Source organism: Schistocerca americana, chromosome X (assembly GCF_021461395.2).
Source record: "Schistocerca americana isolate TAMUIC-IGC-003095 chromosome X, iqSchAmer2.1, whole genome shotgun sequence".
Lineage (NCBI taxonomy): Eukaryota > Metazoa > Arthropoda > Insecta > Orthoptera > Acrididae > Schistocerca > Schistocerca americana.
Window position 1 is genome coordinate 118,588,950 of NC_060130.1, and position 22,428 is coordinate 118,611,377.

The window sequence follows — 22,428 nt, forward strand, 5'->3', positions numbered from 1 at the left end:
TTGACGACTTTTAAGTTGTGAATGAAAATATATTATTGATGACTAAAGTCTCTGTTTCTTAAACTTACGGAAAAACTGTATGAACTTATGCACCAACCCAATATTTATAAACTTGATCCTGGATGAACTAAAACTGGTGTCTCACTTTATTATTTACACACCTTCACTTCTCCAATCTTGCATTAACTCTGGCACAAATTTCACAATTTTAATAATATTTTCATAATCATTTGTTAAATGTGCCAACTTTTTGTAATTCACTCTTTCTTTATACTGTAAATATTAGAGACAGTGATACCTTTGCAGTAACGTTCTGTACCAGTGTATTGCAGTGCAGAATATAGCATGCCTTTGTTACATTTAAAGTATAACATGAAAAATATAAAAATTTCCCCATTGTATTTTCCAGGTAATGCCAGATGACGACACTTGTCCTGCTAATATTCAGAATCCATCACCCTTGACAGCAAACAGCTGAACGTAACTAGTTTCATATGAGTAATCAGCCGCACGCAGTCTTCAAGACACCAGCATTTTGTGAATTTTGTGATGAGTTGTTAGACAAATGTGTACATATGAGCTAGCTGTGATACAAATTATAAATTGTCAGTTTTTACATGCTCCATTGTGTGTTGTTACAGATTATGGTTCTATAAATGTTTGCCACACTTTCAGGTCCTTCTCAAATGGAATGAAGCCCAAGCATTTATCACAGTCATAATTTGAATGCCTGTTGAACGAGGCATGTGACAAGTTATTTATTAAACACAATATGAAAGTTTTGTTTCATTATTAATGGCACAGACATGTATTGTTCAAAATTTCATATTAAGTTTGTGAAAATATATGGCTCATTTGCAAACTTTTTGAGTTTAATGTGTAATCCTTTCTTCTTGTATCTGCTGTCATTATTGATCAATGTGATGTTTTTTGTATTGTAAACCTCGAATTATGGATTGCTCAAGTTCCATGAAAGATTTTTCATTCTGTAGTACACAATTTCGGAAGTATTCCACATTTGCTCTCTAGTAAACTATGTTCAGTGTCAGTTGCAGCTGAACTGAATTGACTCAGTGTAAGTAAGTAAACTCTCAAAGAAATGCAGAAGCTACATTTGAATGTTTAAGGGATGTGGAATGCCCAGAAGCAAAGAAATTGGGAAAAGAAAATTTCTTGTAAATCCCCAACATGACTGTTTTGCCCCCCTCAAACACACACATTCACTAAAACATTACATAATCAGTACTGTTGTTAGATTTCTCTCTCATTAGCCATTTTGATTATAAATGATAAATACCATTTGTTGCAATTTACTTACACACACCTACCTACCTTTCCTAATGCAGTAGAGGATGCTGAGACCATATCAAAAAGATTGCTTCATTCTATTGGTGTATCTTATATAATAACAGTTCTGCTGTGCTGTGCTTTAGTTAGTATTATAAACCATCAAAAAGGATTACTTAGGCCATGGACTACTATTTGATCCAGCCACAATAATTGTACGCGTTTTACCACTAATGACATTGAAGTTAGCAACTGACACCTCCCAGAATACACAGTCCCATATAGCCTCTGTGACTTAACGTGTGCCTACTTGTATGTGTTGAAGATGTGCATTTGCGGACAGAAGGGTTTAGATTTCAGCCTGCTCAGAAAATCAGAGTATGCCTCAATTACTGATGTGGACAGGGAGCATCCTACACTGGGTAACATTACATCTTCGATTGTATGAGAACACAGATAGGCATTGCAAATACTTTCAGAATGTTATCGACCTCCCCTCCAGGGACAGAAATGGCAGCTCTTGCAAAGGTTGGCGTGTAAAATGGCTCACGAACTCTCCCAAGGTCTATACACAAGCAGTCCAGGTTTGTCACTAAATGTTACATGTCTCCAGTCATAGTTTTCATTAGGTATGGCAAAAGTATGATAGTATACTGTGTGGTCATATGAAGAGGCTCATCTTGTTTGCGATACGGGATTGATGAGAGCAACGTCAGGCGATGGCAGGAAAGCATTTAGTGGGCCAAAGTGTGGCCGATATCATGCACTAGAAGTGATTTTAAATGAATTTGTTAAGGAACATAGTAAGAAATTCCTACCTGTGAATGCCGAAATTTTAAAAATTAAGGCACATGAAATTGCTAGATAAAAAAAAATCGAAAATTTTAAGGCTAGTCGCAGCTGGGCTGATCTGTTTGTGAAGCGCTGGAGTTTTTCACTTTGGAGGCGAATTTAAGTTGCACAGAAGCTGCCAAAAAACTTCAGGAATTTCAGCACTTCATAATTAGGCGGCGCACAGAAAAGCAATATCTTCTTGGTCAGATAGGAAATGCTGACCAAACTCCCGTATATTTTGACATGCCGTCAAATTATGCGATTGACGCCAAAGGAAAGAAAGACATAAGTGTTCTTACATCAGTGGGTGAAAAACAGCGGATGCCCGTCATGCTTGCTTGCACAACAGATGGACATAAATTACCGCCATTCATAGTTTTCAAGCAAAAGACTTTACCGAAATCGGAAGTGTTTCTAAAAATTGTAATTGTACGAGCAAACGAAACTGGGTGGTTTTCGGAGGACATGGTGCTGGAATGGATTGGGTGTGTGCGGAATCGTCGTCCTGACGCAATGCTTGGTTTTTCGCAGTCTGTTGGTATTAGATGCGTACGCAGACCATACAACACCTGCAGTAAAACGAAAATTAAAGGAAAGCATAACGGACTTGGCAGTAATTCCAGGCGGGATGACGTCAATTCTGCAACCACTTGAAGTCTGTCTGAAAAAACCATTTAAGGACAAGCTTAAACACATGGACACAGACTGGCTTTCGAAAAGCGACAGACAACTGACACCAACAGGACGTGTAAAACGCGCAAATTTGTCGCAAGTGTGACAATGGATTTATGATGCATAGAAGTGTGTTCCAAATCAGACTGTGCAACAAGCATTTAAAAAAATGTTCAATATCCAATTCACTAGATTGTACGCTCTATATGAAGAAATGAGCAACAAAGAATAGAGTGATTGTGATTCAGAATCATGACTGACATTTTAAACATTTCGTATAAGATGTATTACAAATCTAATAAAATTTTGTTTTAAATTTCAGCGTTTAATTTCTAAGTTATTTCCATTCTTATTTTATAAGTCTTGCAATCTGCACAGGATAGAAAAGCATGGAGAGCTGCATCAAACCAGTCTACGGACTGAAGAAGAAGAAGAAGAAGAAGAAGACGACAACAACACCATAAGAATAATACGAATGTAAACATTATGCCATGTATTCTTTCCTGTTTGCTATTATCACATTTAAATCCTGTCTGCCTTATAAACTATGAAACTAGAGTGAGACAACAGACAACTGACACCAACAGGACGTGTAAAACGCGCAAATTTGTCGCAAGTGTGACAATGGATTTATGATGCATAGAAGTGTGTTCCAAATCAGACTGTGCAACAAGCATTTAAAAAAATGTTCAATATCCAATTCACTAGATTGTACGCTCTATATGAAGAAATGAGCAACAAAGAATAGAGTGATTGTGATTCAGAATCATGACTGACATTTTAAACATTTCGTATAAGATGTATTACAAATCTAATAAAATTTTGTTTTAAATTTCAGCGTTTAATTTCTAAGTTATTTCCATTCTTATTTTATAAGTCTTGCAATCTGCACAGGATAGAAAAGCATGGAGAGCTGCATCAAACCAGTCTACGGACTGAAGAAGAAGAAGAAGAAGAAGACGACAACAACACCATAAGAATAATACGAATGTAAACATTATGCCATGTATTCTTTCCTGTTTGCTATTATCACATTTAAATCCTGTCTGCCTTATAAACTATGAAACTAGAGTGAGACAACAGCAAACGCAGAAGAATATACATATCATGTCATGTTTATATTCGTATTATTCTTACGCTGAATAGTGATACAGTCAGAAATGAAGCACGGCAAGGGCACTTTCCTAAAGTTATCGCATCTGGCCATCCTGATTTAGGTTTTCCGTGATTTCCCTAAAATGCTCCAGGCAAATGCCGGGATGGTTCCTTTGAAAGGGCACGGCCGACTTCCTTCCCCGTCCTTCCCCAATCCGATGAGACCGATGACCTCGCTGTCTGGTCTTCCCCAAACAACCCAACCCCAACCCCTAAAGTTATCTCATTAAACCAAAGTAGACCATTTGTCTTCCACTCTATAATCCTTACATGCTTGTTCCATTTCAGGTTGCTTTGTAGTGTTACGCCTGGATATTTAACCCTTGAGCAGGTGCGCCGATTGTCATAATGTAAGTGGATGCATGGCATACTTTGTACATGTATAAACAATAGCTGTCTTTATTTTACCAAGATAAACATGTAAGAGCAAAATCATAGTTTAATCTTAGTTTAATGAAACAATGATAAAATAAACTTACATAATATGAGCTAAAGCCCTGTTTAATAAAACAACAATGAAATAAACTTTCATTACACTATTCTGTTTCCACAGACATGATACCCCATAGTAATGACCCACTCAAAGCATCAAACAGCGCAGTAGCATCAGACCCCAGCCAACTCCATATTCAATACTCATTATCTCGTAGATAACTGCCTCATTGTGGGATTGTGCTTCTAGTTCATAATGTGGGTCACTTTCTTGTATGGATCATAATTTTTTCTGACCTAGCTCACTGTCTATTTCAATTACTACTGCTTAGTTGGGTGTATGACAACACAATTTATTGCTGTGTTAGTGGAAGCAATAATGAAGGAATAGGTATGGGCTCGTAGTTGTGAAACAACAATGGAATGGTGGAAAACAGTTTTCCACAATTTATACATAGGCATGCCTGATCAAGGGTTAATCAACCTGACTTGGTCAAGTTGCACAATACAAAAACTGTATTCAAACATTATGGGACTGTTTTTGGTACGCATCTGCATTTTTTTTTTTTTCATGTTTAGAGTTAGCTGCCATTCATCACACCAACTAGTAATTTTGTTTAACAAGGTGTGGCCACGATGTTTGGATAATGGATTTACCTCAAAATTTGCACACTTTTAATAGTTCCTTAGAAAAACATAATGTGCAAGTAGTAAGGCATACTGCTTAGAGAATTTCGAGAAAATTGCAAGAGACATTTTACGTGTCAGTGATGTACTGGCACATTGCAACCCTAAGCTAGAGATGGCAGTGGTAATATGGTTAGTGTTAAAGCTCTGTAATAGGTGAATGGTTGGATTGGGTCCAACTCATATTCTTTTTTTTCTCCTTTTTTTTTTTAAAAAAAACTTTTCGTATAATTTTGTACATATTACATCTGAGCAGTAATACGATGAAAAGGTGTGTATTTGCCTGGACTTATTAAATTTCCAGTGTTAATAGATTGTTCACTAATTTTTATTATTATAACAAATATTATGTGACTTATTTGGATAGTAAAATTCAAAATATTATCAAGGTCCTTCAAACTTGTTCTTATTTGATTGACAGCGAACAAGAAATTGTGTCTCGTGAAGATGCTACTAAAATGTTCAGTCATACATCACCAATTTGTGGCACCGATATCTGCGAGAAAATATTGCGTTATGCATGGTTTGCATCCAAATTTTTGGAAGAAAGAGAAATTTTCCAAAATGTCAACAAGCTTTGTTTTTCCTTAGAAACTGAACAAAAGTGCATTCTTCAGTGTAGTAGATGCCATTTTAATTTGTTTTCCAATTATGTATGAACAAGTCATCCTGTGACTTTTAATGTCAAAAGCACATCTAACAATCGAATATTGCCCTAATATTCTGGCATATTGTAACTCATTGTCTTATTGAATAAAGTTATTTACACCATTATTTATTGATATGAAGATGGTACCTGTTCTTTCGGACATGTCCTAACCACACAACTGCCGCCACCTCATGCTCAGGGTCCACAACACGTCGATACATCACTGACGTGTAAAACTTGTACTACACCTTACTACTCGCACGTGTTTTCCTAATGAACTACTGAAAGTGTACAAAGTTTGAAGTAAATTTGTGATCCGAACATCATGGCCTCTTCTTGTAAGCTATCTTGTATCCTCCTAGTCATTCAAGGACACCACCATCATGTACACTACAGGATCATCAGCAAACAGCTGCAGGTTGCTACTCACCCTGTCTGTCAGATCCTTTATGTATATAGACAATAATAGTGGGCCTATCACACTTCCCTGGGGTGCTCCTGACAATATCCTTGTCTCTGATGAACACTCAATATTGAGAGGACAATGTAGTAGGTCTGATTACTTAAGAATTCTTCAAGCCTTTCACATATCTGGAAGTCTATTCCGTACGCTCATATCTTCATCGACAGTCTGCAGTGAGGCACCATATCAAATGCTTTTCAAAAATCTAGGAATCTGCTTGTTGCCCTTCATCTTTTAACTGAGAATATGTTCAAGAATTCTGCAGTAAACTGATGTTAAGGATATTGGTCTGTAATTTTGCGGGTCCATTCTTTCACCCTTCTTATGTGCTGGAGACACCTGCACTTTTTTTTCCCCCCCGGTCCATTGGGACTGCACTGGGTGAGGGATCTGCAATAAATGCAGGCTAAGGAGCCAATACTCTTTGTAAAACTGAATTTGGATTCCATCGAGACCTGGTGACTGGTGCTTCATTTGTTTTCAACTGTTTCAGATGCGTACCACCATACCCTCCATATGGGAGTCTTGGCTCTGAGCACTATGGCACTTAACTTCTGTGGTCATCAGTCCCCGAGAACTTAGAACTACTTAAACGTAACTAACCTAAGGACTTCAGACTTCAAGAAGAATATAATAATTCCAATCCCAAAGAAAGCAGGTGTTGACAGATGTGAAAATTACCGAACTATCAGTTTAATAAGTCACAGTTGCAAAATACTAATGCGAATTCTTTACAGACGAATGGAAAAACTGGTAGAAGCGGACCTCGGGAAAGATCAGTTTGGATTCCGTAGAAATGTTGGAACACGTGAGGCAATACTAACCTTACGACTTATTTTAGAAGAAAGATTAAGAAAAGGCAAACCTACGTTTCTAGCATTTGTAGACTTAGAGAAAGCTTTTGACAATGTTAACTGGAATACTCTCTTTCAAATTCTGAAGGTGGCAGGGGTAAAATACAGGGAGCGGAGGGCTATTTACAATTTGTACAGAAACCAGATGGCAGTTATAAGAGTCGAGGGGCATGAAAGGCAAGCAGTGGTTGGGAAAGGAGTGAGACAGGGTTGTAGCCTCTCCCCAATGTTATTCAATCTGTATATTGAGCAAGCAGTAAAGGAAACAAAAGAAAAATTCGGAGCAGGTATTAAAATCCATGGAGAAGAAATAAAAACTTTGAGGTTCACCAATGACATTGTAATTCTATCAGAGACAGCAAAGGACTTGGAAGAGCAGTTGAACGGAATGGACAGTGTCTTGAAAGGAGGATATAAGATCAACATCAACAAAAGCAAAACGAGGATAATGGAATGTAATCAAATTAAATCTGGTGATGCTGAGGGAATTAGATTAGGAAATGAGACACTTAAAGTAGTAAAGGAGTTTTGCTATTTAGGGAGTAAAATAACTGATGATGGTCGAAGTAGAGAGGATATAAAATGTAGACTGGCAATGGCAAGGAAATCGTTTCTGAAGAAGAGAAATTTGTTAACATTGAGTATAGATTTAAGTGTCAGGAAGTCGTTTCTGAAAGTATTTGTATGGAGTGTAGCCATGTATGGAAGTGAAACATGGACAATAACTAGTTTGGACAAGAAGAGAATAGAAGCTTTCGAAATGTGGTGCTACAGAAGAATGCTGAAGATAAGGTGGGTAGATCACGTAACTAATGAGGAGGTACTGAATAGGATTGGGGAGAAGAGAAGTTTGTGGCACAACTTGACTAGAAGAAGGGATCAGTTGGTAGGACATGTTTTGAGGCATCAAGGGATCACAAATTTAGCATTGGAGGGCAGCGTGGAGGGTAAAAATCGTAGAGGGAGACCAAGAGATGAATACACTAAGCAGATTCAGAAGGACGTATGCTGCAGTAGGTACTGGGAGATGAAGAAGCTTGCACATGATAGAGTAGCATGGAGAGCTGCATCAAACCAGTCTCAGGACTGAAGACCACAACAACAGAAACAATTCACTTACTCCCAAGCACGATTTGCGATGTGATTAAACTTTGTCCACAATTCCTCTAACTCCATCATATTGAAACTAAATGTTTGCCATTCATTGTCTAAGTGGGATGCTAGCAACATGCTTATCTGCCCTTTCTAGCAAAACTACTTTCCTAGTCTTCTTGATTAATTTATTAACATAGTAACCATTGTCGCTATGATATCATGATCACTCATTCTTGTCTCCATACTGGCACCATTGATAAGGTCCAGCCTGTTTGTAGTTACAAGGTCTGAAACATTTCCACTGTTTGTGGGATGTTGAATTAGCTGCTCAAGACAAGTTTTTCGAAAACTTGTTCAAAAGTACTTCGCAAGAAGACCTGTGCATATCTACTGCAACGAATTCATAGATGCCCCAGTGTATACTCAGTAGGTTAAAGGGCTCCAAGCCAGCTCTCAGTTCTGAGAATAATTTGAGCATCACAAATTTACTGGAGGGCAGTAAATTCGGGAACTTCCTTATGAATACTTTTACAATTTACTGATAAAATTTTGACAGTCAATGTGTATTTACTCTTAGTTAAAATTCTATAGTACACAGGAAATTGAATTTCAAGTACATTAAATAGGTGCAATATTCACAAATTCTTATTTAAAATTAGAAGATGAATTTTATTTTATTTATTTATTTATTTTTTTTTAAATAGATACGAAGAGTTTAGTTGTTAAACTCAGATTCTTCACTCACTAAATTTTAGGAAAAATGGTCAAAAATTTTGCATTTCCTGCTTATTTGAAACTCTGTGGATTTTGTTACTGTGTGCTTTGTGGTGGTTTCAAGTCTCCAAAGATGTGAATTTAATCATGCTATATAAATATGGAGTCAAAATTTTGATCTAAACTTGAGAGTATAATGCGACATATGGGACGAAGATGAACTAAAAAAGTCAATGGTCTGTTGGAAAACGATTTTTACAGGATTTCGAATTAGGGATGGGCTATGATCGCGCTCGAGATGGCAATTTCTCGAGAATGTCTCGGGTATGCTCGAGAAGTTGACAGTGCTGCGCTCTCAGAGAAATTGCGCAAACCTTCAGTACACGAAGCACTGAGCCGCAGTGGTCGGACTCGTCGTAGTACGTGCACGGAAAACTTTGAAATTCTATGATTGATATCAACTGTACTACCGTTACTAATGTGTACTGAAGTATTAGCATATGTCCCATAAGACAAAAATCATAGAATTTTTTTTTTTTTTTTTTAAAAAACAGCACAGAATTCGCATAAAGCAGAAGCTTTATTCTTACAAAATAAATTACATTGTACATTCTGCATGTACGCATGCATGCTTAAACGTAAAAGTGCTATAGCCTTTTATATACAGAAACTGTGTACATGTGTTTACTTACTGAAGAAAGAAAAGCAACAAAAGTTGTTCAGCAGAAGGCATTTTTACATCCCACTGTTGCACTGCCGTCGATTTTTGTTTAGAAATATGATTTTATTAACCAATTGGCCTTTTAGGCAGCTTCTTTGTTTGTTTGTTTGTTTATAAGTAGTCCTGTTTTCGAAAATATTGTTTCACTGGGAACAGAAGTTGCAGGTATTGCAAGATTTTTTTTTTTTTGCCACGACAGCTAGACCTGGGTAACTGTTTTCACTTTTTTTCCAGTAGTGTAAAGGATTATCCGTGCGTTGTAGGTACGGTTCTTTCAAATATCTTTGTACTTCCAGGTCTATGCTATCACAACAGCTTTTCATTAGATTTGTATTGGAAACCTCTTCATCGAAAGAAGCCCATAAGGAATTACTGGCGTTTTGTACGAGATGGTACTTGTGGTTAGTGTCGTTAGTAGCCGAATGAGTAGATCGTACGGTCTCTACCATGTTTGTGCACTCTGCAATTAGGCTTGTAACGGCATGTTTTGAATGAATGGGATTCGTAAATGGCAACGTTTTGAATCTTGGGTCGATAACTGGCCAAAGAAATTCTCCAGGTGATAAAGACAGCAGGAGTGGATGCCTATGTAAAAATAGCACTACCTGCAACAGGTTTTCTGCCAATGACAACAGGAAAGAAAAGTGCAGCAACAGCATATGAGGAAGAAACATCTGCAGATACACTCTACGATGAAAAAATTACAACTGTGCAAACATGTAAAGCGTCACAGTCACCAGTGGCATTATTAGTAGCAGCAGTGGAAAAGGAAGTAACAGTAGCAGTACAGCAGAAGTTTCACCAGCAACAGTAACTACAGTGCCTCTAAAAGGAGAAATGAGAATTGCAGCAGGAGAAGCAGCATCAAGTGTTATGGGTAGACGGAAAACAGCACCACCTGTCCGTCTAAATGATTTTTTAGTGGAAGGTAGCAAGATGAAGAAGCCCACGAGGTAAGTGGTGTAACAAATTTCATAACACCTCACCAAAACGTTCAGTCTAAAATAAACAACAATTATGATCTTAAAATTTGCTATCTGAATGTTCAAGGACTAATAGATAAAGAATTTATTGTAAACAGTTTTGGACTAGATAACAAATTTGATATTTTCTGTCTGAGTGAACATTGGGTTACTGAGAGTGTACGTCCAGTTGTCAAACTTGATAACTATAACGTAGCAAATAGTTACTGTAGAAAATTGCATATAAGAGGTGCTGTGGCAATATACACTCCTGGAAATTGAAATAAGAACACCGTGAATTCATTGTCCCAGGAAGGGGAAACTTTATTGACACATTCCTGGGGTCAGATACATCACATGATCACACTGACAGAACCACAGGCACATAGACACAGGCAACAGAGCATGCACAATGTCGGCACTAGTACAGTGTATATCCACCTTTCGCAGCAATGCAGGCTGCTATTCTCCCATGGAGACGATCATAGAGATGCTGGATGTAGTCCTGTGGAACGGCTTGCCATGCCATTTCCACCTGGCGCCTCAGTTGGACCAGCGTTCGTGCTGGACGTGCAGACCGCGTGAGACGACGCTTCATCCAGTCCCAAACATGCTCAATGGGGGACAGATCCGGAGATCTTGCTGGCCAGGGTGCATTGTCCTGTTGGAACAGCAAGTTCCCTTGCCGGTCTAGGAATGGTAGAACGATGGGTTCGATGACGGTTTGGATGTACCGTGCGCTATTCAGTGTCCCCTCGACGATCACCAGTGGTGTACGGCCAGTGTAGGAGATCGCTCCCCACACCATGATGCCGGGTGTTGGCCCTGTGTGCCTCGGTCGTATGCAGTCCTGATTGTGGCGCTCACCTGCACCGCGCCAAACACGCATACGACCATCATTGGCACCAAGGCAGAAGCGACTCTCATCGCTGAAGACGACACGTCTCCATTCGTCCCTCCATTCACGCCTGTCGCGACACCACTGGAGGCGGGCTGCACGATGTTGGGGCGTGAGCGGAAGACGGCCTAACGGTGTGCGGGACCGTAGCCCAGCTTCATGGAGACGGTTGCGAATGGTCCTCGCCGATACCCCAGGAGCAACAGTGTCCCTAATTTGCTGGGAAGTGGCGGTGCGGTCCCCTACGGCACTGCGTAGGATCCTACGGTCTTGGTGTGCATCCGTGCGTCGCTGCGGTCCGGTCCCAGGTCGACGGGCACGTGCACCTTCCGCCGACCACTGGCGACAACATCGATGTACTGTGGAGACCTCACGCCCCACGTGTTGAGCAATTCGGCGGTACGTCCACCCGGCCTCCCGCATGCCCACTATACGCCCTCGCTCAAAGTCCGTCAACTGCACATACGGTTCACGTCCACGCTGTCGCGGCATGCTACCAGTGTTAAAGACTGCGATGGAGCTCCGTATGCCACGGCAAACTGGCTGACACTGACGGCGGCGGTGCACAAATGCTGCGCAGCTAGCGCCATTCGACGGCCAACACCGCGGTTCCTGGTGTGTCCGCTGTGCCGTGCGTGTGATCATTGCTTGTACAGCCCTCTCGCAGTGTCCGGAGCAAGTATGGTGGGTCTGACACACCGGTGTCAATGTGTTCTTTTTTCCATTTCCAGGAGTGTATATATTAATCAGTCATTCAGCTGCTCCATTGTTAAGTTGGACCTAGATTATTTACGTGAGGAACAGAACTTAGAAGCCACTGGTATAGTTATGGACAGTCTTAAGTTAGTAATAGTATCCCTTTACAGGTCACCTGAGGGTATCATCAATGTATTTCTAGAAAATTTGGACATGCTGTTAGATGTACTAAGAGGGACCAGATGGTTGCATTATGACATAGTAATTGGTGGAGATCTGAATGCAGAGTTTGATATAACAACACATAAACATACCGTGACTGAGTTGAAAAACCTTCTAAGACAGTGCGATTTGCAGTCAATCAATAACAGGACCACAAGAGATAAAGCATGTCTTGACAATATTTTTGTCAACTTTAAAACTACAGAAGAATCGTGATGTTACAGCGTTTCCATTTTCAGATCATGACTCTGTATCTTTAAACTATACAAGTAGGTTCTGTATTGATAATAGTAATATTACTAAGCCTGTCCCAAAAGTTATAATCACCAGACCTGTCACAGATGACAAAATTGTTCAGCTCTGTAAGTCCCTCGCTGAGAGAGACTGGTTCAGCCAATGTCATGGTGACACAAGTTGTAGTCTTAGTGCTGATTCGTCAGGGAAACTATTATTTCAGAGATTTTTTAAAACATTTCTGACACAATTTAATGACAATATCCCCATAAAGAAATGCAAATTAACTGACAACGGCTTTACAAACAGGGCTACAGACAGACAAAATTCATGGTTCACTAAAAAATTATTAAATATGAAAAACCAAGTTATGGTGCTGCACAATATATGTAGCAATCAGAAAACAGAACATACCAGATTAGCCTATATAAAATGCAGGAATGAGTATAAAAAAGCCATAGTGGAAGCCAAAAAAGCACATAATTTCAATACCATTGATAATTCCACAAATAAGTGCAAAGCTGCATGGAAATTAATAAATGGTGTTGCTAAAGATGTAAGAAGCAAAAAAATTAATATAAGTCCCCGAAAGCTCAATGATTTCTTTATTAAATCTGTTGAAGATGTAGGAAATACTATAATCAAACCTGATATCAATTCATCAGAGTTACTTTCTAAAAATGTTTGCAGAACACCAACAGACACAGGTACGTTTATGTTCTCCGAGGTCTCACCTAGTCATGTCCTAAGCATTGTAAAACGGATGAAATCTTCAGACAGTGTAGATATATATATATATGACATATCCTGTAATTTACTAAAGAAAGTAATAGACTATATTACGTACCCCTTAACATTCTGTATAAATAAATGCATATCTGATGGATATTTTCCCGAAGAACTCAAAGTGGCTAGGGTAGTTCCAATATATAAAAAGGGAGATATGGACTCACCTTCCAGTTACAGACCAATCTCCATAGTTCCAATTGTTTTCTAAAATACTGGAATGCGTAACTTACGAACAGCTATCTGTCTATTTTGAAAAATTAGGAATAATTAGTGAATCTCAGTATGATTTTAGGAAAAAGTTGTCTACTGTGGATGCTATAGACTTTGTAGTCAAATATTTACATGAAGTGTTTGAGGATAAGGGCTATGCTTAACTCACATTTTGTGATCCAAGAAAAGCTTTTGACTGTGCAAAGCATAAGCCACTCCTAGGAATTCTATGGAATTAGACATAAGAGCCTTAAATTAATAAAATCATATCTTCAGAATCGTAAGCAAGTTGTTTGTGTAGGGAGAGAAATGTCGAGTATAGAACAAGTCAAGGTAGGTGTTCCGCAGAGATCTGTGCTGGGCCCCTTTTTGTTCCTGATAATGATAAATGATCTGCCGTCATTTATCAAGTCCACCACTGTGTTGTATGCAGATGATACAACATTTCTTCATGCTAGTGATTTCAATAGCCTTAAAACTTGTGCAGCAAAGACAATTGACCAACCATCCTATTGGTTCAAGGCAAATGGATTCCTGCTGAATGAAAACAAAACACAGCAGATGGTCTGTAGTCTTACAGAAAAGCTTCTGTCACATGATCCAAGTTATGTCAAATTTTTGGGGGTATACATTGATGATAAATTATCTTGGGTCAACATGTACAATATATTAGTGGTAAATTGTCAAGAGTTATTTACCTGTTAAGGCGACTTATGGATTGTGTTCCTGAAAAATATGTTAGAACATCCTATTTTTCATTCTTTCAAAGTAATAACATATGGAATTATTTTGTGGGTGAACTCTAGCTGTGTACATGACATATTAATACTGCAAAAAAAAAAAGCGATTAGGATAATTACTGGTTCTGCATATAAGGCACACTGTAAACCATTGTTCTGTGAACAGAAAATCGTGACTGTTATAAACTTGTACATATACTATGTTCTAATTTATACGAAGAAGAAATTACCAGAAACAAAAACCAGAGAAAATCTACATAGCCACAATACAAGAAGGAATAGGTGCCTCTATGTTCCTTACCACAGATTGTCAAAGTCACTCAACAGCTACGAAATCATGGGGTACAAATTATTTAATAATCTTCCTCAATCTGTTCAAGAATTACCTGAACAAACAATTCATGACTGGCTAGTCCTCCACCCATTCTATGATATAAGAGAATTTACAACTGTAATATAATACTATAATGTTAACAACAAACCTGTTGTTTCTTTCAAACTATTAATTGTATTTTAGTATGTATATGACGTTGTCTATTGCTGTAATGGCCGAACGACAATAAAATTATTATTATTATATTATTATTATTATTGTGGCAACGGCATGAACTTTGTTTCTATTAATCCTAGCCGGGCTATTAGTGAGTTGTGCAGATGTTGCTGTAGCTCTTGCGCTGTCGTGGTAGCCCACTTCCCATTGCATACGGTTAGGATTAGCTGTCTGATTATTGGAATAGCTTTCGAAAGAGAGGTATAGTTTTCAGTTGAGATTTCACTTGTTACCTCTTCAAATCGCTCCAGTACACACAAACATTCGCTCAAAATACGCCACTCGTCAGCTGTGAGGTACTCTACACCTGGATACAAAGATGATAAACAGGCTGCAATGCATTCCTTTTGCTCCACTAGAAGTTGTAGCATATAAAACGTACTGTTCCATCGGGTTATGGTTTCCTGAATCAATTTATGAACAGGTTTTTTCATTAGATCCTGGATCCCATGGAGTTTCTCATTAGCATTGCAACTTTTTTTAAAATAGCTAACAATTTTTCTGGCCTTTTCCCGCATTATGCAGAGCTCACCATTGCTGTTCAAAGAATTTTTCACAACTAAATTGATGGTGTGTGCTAAACAAGGCACATGTTGCATTTCTATGTTGCCACTCTGAATAAGTTGTACGGCTGCCGTCATGTTAATGGCGTTGTCAGTTGTGATGCTTACAACATTGTTTTCAATGTTCCATTTTGAAATCACGTTATCTAACGCCTCACTAATATTTAGCGCTGTATGCCTCTCCGGGAAACGGAATGTCTCGAGAGCTAAAGCTTTCAGGCACCAATTAGTGTTAATGAAATGACCAGTTACAGCAATATATGCGTCACTATTGAGGTCCAAATATCGGTCGTTAAAGAAACACAAGTAGAGTCGACCACTGCCAAGTTTACAGCCTCTTTCTGTTTATGGTAATCGTCCTCAATCATGAGGCGCAACTTTTTTCGATTTGGTATCGAGTATTGTGGGTCCAACAGTGAAACAAAATGTCGAAAACCAGTGTCCTCGACGGTCGAAAATCGTCTGTTATCATGGGCACTAGTGCTTGATCTAGCTGTTGTTGCCGTTTACTTCCCTCTATGAAAAACGTAAGATTTAGATCAGAGCTCCAGCAAGGGGATACATTATGCTCGACAACTAGTCCAATAAAATTTCATATCGTATCGTGCAAAAGCTAGGATAGTATAGGTTTGATTTTGGGGTATGTTGTATGTTATCGGAGTACGATTAAAAAAAATCAATGTTTTTTTAAGCGTGCCGGACCACTTCGGACACTATCCGAACTTTTGCACGGAATTCACCTTTTGTACCATACGTACGTGGGTATTTTGTCTGCCTCGCACTATTGGAAGAATGAGCCTCTGTCTCCACGGACGTCGCTGTTTTATTGCTCGGTAAATTGTGCAGTTTAAGATGTCTAATCATGCCCGTTGTATTTTTTGATACATTACGGACATCTCTACGACAAATGTTGCAAGTAACATTATCTCCATCCTCCGTAAAGTATTGCCAGCACCATGATGTTCATTTTCGAGTGTCCATATTGATTTGAATAACAACTTTACTCGAATGAAACCTGAGACATACTAGTTACGAGCACAGCGAGCAGCGAGCGTGTTTGTCTAGCGGCGGCATTCAATTCATAAAACAACAGCGGCGCGGCGTATGTTGTCGCAGCCAACTGGCGCGCAGCGGCACATGCCGCCGAGCCGTTTCTCGTGAGCTTCTCGAGAATTTCTTGATAACTAGAGCAGGGCTTTTTTTTCTTTATTGTTATTTTAAAACCTGTACAACAGGCAGTCTGTCAGCAGCATTCTACGCTGCTCTTCAGCCATAGAATAGACAATGAGAAAACAACAGAAAGAATACACATAACGGTGGGCAATAAAACAGTAGACACATAAAGACAAACACAGAGCCGTTCACACTCGACGATAATCCACACTACAAACTGTTGTCACGACGCACTAACACTGAAGATGGCGATGGCACAGGTGAACGATGGAGTGTGACGGTGAACACTGAACACTACACACGACGGCACACACGAGACACTGATGGCGATGATCTCCGGCGCGCGAATGTCCACTTAGCGTGTGCGAGTCCGGGGACCTGCCAAGAGCGGAAGAAGGGGGAGGTGGGGGAGAGGGGAGAACAAAGATGCCAATGGCTGAGGAGATGGGGGCAGGAGGAGAGGGACAGGGAGGGGAAGCCCGGGGGAGGAGTGGGGAGAAAAGGGGGGAGGGAAGAGGGAGAGAAGGGTGGGAGGGTGCCCAAAGGAGCAAAAACAGGAAGAGGGAGGGAGGATCAAAGTTGGTAGGAGGGGTAGATGGAGGGGAGGAGGGCATCATCAGGGGAGCTGGCGGAAGCCACCTTGAGAGAGGGTAAGCAGGGCTTAACAACTGGCCGGTTTTGAGCGCAAGTACTCGCGTCTGCTCAGGCACCTCTTCGCGAGCAGGTGCAAGGTCGCGGAGTAGGGATGGAGGGGAAATGCGCGCGCACGTTTGAATAGGGCCGCAGCTTGCCTATTGAAATCGCGACGACTGTGTAACGTTTAAACTAGTACTACGATCAGCTCTAACAGTCACTTTGCTGGTTACGAATCATGTCAAGTAGCCGTTGTGTAACCCCAACCATGCTTTCGCAGTTGGGAGGAATTGTATCTGTTTACAGAAAAAGATGGTGTTGCAAAATGTTTAGTTATGTCACTAAACGCTGAATTCTTTTAGGAAATTTAATTTGCAGCGACATTATATGTCGTACCATGCGAAAGACTACGGAAGTGGAAAATATGATGGATGAGATTGTGCACAGGAAGTTATTAAACTTAAAAGAAAGCTATCCGAAGAAGATCTGGACGACGAAGAAAAATAAACTGAGGCAGCTCTCAGAGTGAGTTACAAAATTACTTTGCTTTTAGCAAAATCCCTGCGCCCCTTCACTGATGGCGATTTAATAAAAGAATGTTTGGTAGTTGCAGCGGAACATTTGTGTCCATCTCAAGTTGAACAGTTTCGAATTGTGCCATTATCTAACACGACCATTATGCGTTGCATACAGAACATGGCAGACGACGTCCAGAGCAAGCTTGCAAGTATCTGTAAAGATTTTATGACTTATTCTCTAGCTCTGGACGAAAGTGTTGATATCACTGGAACAGCGCAGCTTGCCATATTTTTTAGAGGTGTTAAAAGAGATCTTCTGGTGAGGGAGGAGCTCCTCGATGTAGTAGCCATGAAGAACACTACAACCGGAGGTGATATTTTATGTAGTGTTCAAGAAAGTGTTGAAAACATAGGATTGTTGTGGAATTCTTTAGTTTCAGTGTCTACAGACGGTGCACCAGCGATGACAGGGAAATAATCAGGTTTCGTTGCGCTGTTGAAGGAGAAAATGCAAAAACTGACCGTGCCGAATGAAATATGGGGCGTTTACTGTGTGATCCACCAGGAAAACTTATGTGCAAAGAGTATCACTCTAAAAAATGTAATGAGTGTTGTTGTTCGTACAACCAATTAAATAAGGAAGCATGGGCTACAACACAGGCAATTTAAAAGCTTTCTTGAGGATGTAGAAAGCCAGTGTGGCAGCCTGCCTTATTACAGCGAGGTCCGCTGGCTTAGTCGTGGCGAATTATTAAATCGATTTTTTTGCCTATTAGATGAGATAAATATGTTCATGGAAATAAATAACATGTGTGTTCCTGAATTGAAAGAGCCTTCATGGAAATGTGATCTCGCGTTCTTAGCAGATTTAACTAGCCATCTGAATGCTTTGAACATTTTACTACAAGGTAATGATCTGCTAATTACTCATTTCATAGATCGAATACAAGCTTTTAAAATGAATTTGACACTTTGGGTGAGTCAGCTGGAAACAGGAAATCTAGCTCATTTTCCTAAATTATCATCCATGCAAGATGTTCACAAAGACTGAACGTTATTCCCATAGTTTAGTTGCCCTTAAGGAAGAATTTGATCAATGCTTTCAAGATCTGACAGCACTAGACAGTGATTTTGATCTATTCTACTCTCCATATTCAGCGAATATTGAAGAGATTTGTCCTGAGCTGCAACTAGAAATTATTGACCTGCAGTGTGACAGAGAATACAGAGACAAATTTCAGAACAAGAAAAACATTTTGGAATTCTACAGACACTTTCCTTAGGATAGATTTCCTCGTTTGCACAAACTGGCGGCTATAATAATATCAATGTTCGGTTCCACGTGTTTGTGAACAACTGTTCTCTGCAATGAAATGTAACAAGATGCGCCTGAGGAACGCATTGCCTGATCAAAATTTAAACTGCACGCTGCGCCTACGATGCACAAGAACAATTACTTCAAACATAGACGCAATTGTAATGGGCAAAAAGTACAAGATAACAGAGAATCCCACACTTCAGTGACACCTTTTATTGTGTAATAGTTCACAAATTAATACGAATGTAGAAGCATACACTAAGCTAATAAAATTATGTGGCACATGTACATTCTTGTTTATTTGTTTCAATCGTCGCAGTAATAATTCGTGAGTGATATCCCTGCAGGTGGCAGCGGATTTACATTGACTGGCGACTAGTGATGGGGAGCTCGTGAACGAGTCGTTCAAATGAACACTTCACTCCAGAGAACTAACCACTCAATTTCAATGAACTGGTACTTCAAACTCTTCACAGATAGCACACTCCACACTTTTTTCTAGTTCACTCACTCTCTTCCCCTCTCCCACTACATCGGCGCTACGTTACTCATCCTCCCTTCACTTGAGTCCTCCCTCTACTGCCTGTCGACGAGCGGTGTTTGTGGTGAGCGATAGGTTTAGGAGGGGTTGGGGAGGTGAGGGGTGAGGGGAAGGCAGCGTCAGCTGCTTCCTGCAGTGCTGACATCATTACCCGTGACTGTTTGTGCAGTTAAACTTCGCGTCCACGGGTAGCTTGCCGTTGGCAGCCCTTGCAGACAAATGAATATTAAAGATACAAACGAAGAGGCTGGCTGTATGAGCACGCACAGCTAACATGAAAATAAAAGGTTTGTTAATAACACTGAAAGAGGGATTTTACTTGAAATCGTACCAATGACAACAGGTGACAGTTTATGTTTTGAATGTGGAGGGTTATTATTCTCAACAAAAATAAAATGAACAGGAAAACTTCTGAACAATTACTTAACGTAGGTGTATAGACTTTGTGACAGTGGTAAACATACTCATTCTATTTTGGATTAAATTTTAAAAGGAAAATAAAATTGGACTGCATTTCATTGGAAGCCCTAGTTCTCAGTCCATGAATACAACAAATAATGTTTCACTTGGCAGATAAAGACTTTTTTGGGCGCTTCATGAAAAAATGTCGAGCAAGATTCAATGTATCACCTTCTTTATATGTGACAGGCTTCTCTGTTTATCTTTCCTTTGTCCCCTTCGACCATGTTCTATTTAACTCAGACGCTGTAAGAGCGTAAAACGTTGCGTGCACGTTACTGCATAGTTCGGCCATCTGTTGGTAAAATTATGAAGTATTACGAAGCTTTATTGTACGAGCGAGGCGAAGCGAGCGTAGCCGCGGCTGAGCGGAGAACTGGGCAACTTCGCCAGGCTTCCGTACTTCATGAATGAACTACTTCATTTGAACGCTTCGCGGCAAAGAGTGAAACGAATGAAGTAGTTCACGGGAATGAACAAGTTCGACCCATCTCTACTGGCGACAGCTGTTGTGTGCTCCACGTGACTCTCCCCACTCTCAGCTCTGGTCCGGTAGTGGGGGTAGCGTGCTCGCGCTGCTCCGTGCTCGCGCCTTGCTGCTCACAGCTTGCTCCGCGAGTACATATGTTGTGAAGCCCTGGTTTACTGCTTCACATCTAGTCCTGGAATCAATTATGTATCTGTAAAAACCTGAAGACACACAATCTCTCTAGTTAGTATCTTAATGCTTCTTAAAAAGTGGAATAAACATGCACTCTCTTCTTTTCTTAACAGAAATTCCTTCCACTATGTTATCTGAATGCATGTCACTGATATTTAACATTTTACTATACTCTTCAATGTATTATTTTCCACTATGTAGAATGATTCTCCTTGAACTAGAACTTTCATCCCAACTTGTTCCAGATAAATTGTTCTACTAATTTTCAGCATATGAAATTCCAGTTATTGAATGCCTCTCTCAGATTTTCTCTAGATCTTCACATCCTTCATGTTCCTCTTTTCACCTTAACATGTTTACTGATGAAGTACGGTCGCAGGTTCGAATCCTGCCTCGGGCATAGATGTGTGTGATGTCCTTAGGTTAGTCAGGTTTAATTAGTTCTAAGTTCTAGGCGACTGATGACCTCATAAGTTAAGTCGCATAGTGCTCAGAGCCATTTGAACCATTTTTGAACTGATGAAGTAAATAATGTGCAGATTGATTATAAAATAATCTTTCCTCATTGGTTTCACTCAAGATAAAAACATGGTCTGAAGGTAAAAAGCTTTGTGCTCAGTAACTGAAGAGATTAGCTGCACATCTTTTTACTTTATTTGGAGCCTCTTCTGAGATATATATAACACAAATGAGATGTTCATTTAGAACTGTTTCTGGAATATATGTATTTTTAAGGAATGAGGTATGCAAGAAACTAACTTTATTTAGCATCTCGAGTTTTAAGGTTGTGCAATTGTAAGATACTGTACTCATACTGAGGTAGGCGGTGGTTCAAATCCTCACGTGATCAATCCTTGTTTGTCTAACATAGGATACTACATAAAGAAGTTGATGGTTTTAAAACAGTGTCACTTTTAATTATTTCGATGGAATCTAGAAACATTAAGGTTTAACTTGCAGTAGACCATGTCATAAGTATCTGAGCACAAACTCTGATTTGCGAAGCATAAGCAAAGGAATAGGCTTTCTCTCGTTCAAGAAAAACATCTCAGTATTTTTTGCCTCACGTGATCTAAGGAAACAGTTCTTCCAAATGTGAGTGTATTAACCACTGTGCCACCTTGCTCAGTTTAAATTACTTGGGATAATTAGTAGGCAGACTTCATAAACATTAAGTGCTCAATACAGTATTATCCATTTTGGAGTAGGAACTTGCACTTAACTCTTCACTTTTGCAGAACTGAATTCATGCTATTTTTGCCTTTCCACTTATCTGAAAAAAGAAGGGCACTAGTGCAGAAGTATTCCTCATTTTAAATGATTTTCAGCATACAAATACATACCTGAGAGATACATGTGTAATGCCTGTTGGTTTGTCTCAGGATCTTTGGCCAACATTTGTTTACTGATTTTTATGATGATTCGCCACCATTCTCAGGTTTACCCTCCATTGCTAGTGGCAAACCAGAGAGAATTTTTGCGAATGTCAGTCACTTGTGTTTACAAAATAGCCAGAAATCGAAGCCAACAGGCTGTACATCAAGTGGCCACAAAAACTTCAACAAGACTGTAAAGAAGTAAAAGTCCAGTTTTTGCAATTTCAGCATAAGACCATATTTGCAATCTTCACACACAGCTTCACTTATCAAAGAAAGGCAGCAGTCATTCCCCTGCTCATGCAGTGTAAAAAGGATGCAT

The 22,428-nt window shown here is 39.6% G+C and overlaps 1 protein-coding gene across 2 annotated transcripts in view; it reads left to right on the plus strand.

The window, feature by feature from the left end:
• LOC124555182 overlaps positions 1 to 862 on the plus strand; it is an 88,272-nt gene extending 87,410 nt beyond the window's left edge. For both annotated transcript variants that reach the window (XM_047129015.1, XM_047129016.1), the window contains one exon: positions 410 to 862. In XM_047129015.1, the coding sequence (XP_046984971.1) occupies positions 410 to 478 (69 nt within the window). In that variant the 3' untranslated portion in view covers positions 479 to 862. The remainder of the gene's footprint in view (positions 1 to 409) is intronic.
• The last annotated feature ends 21,566 nt before the right edge of the window (positions 863 to 22,428 follow it).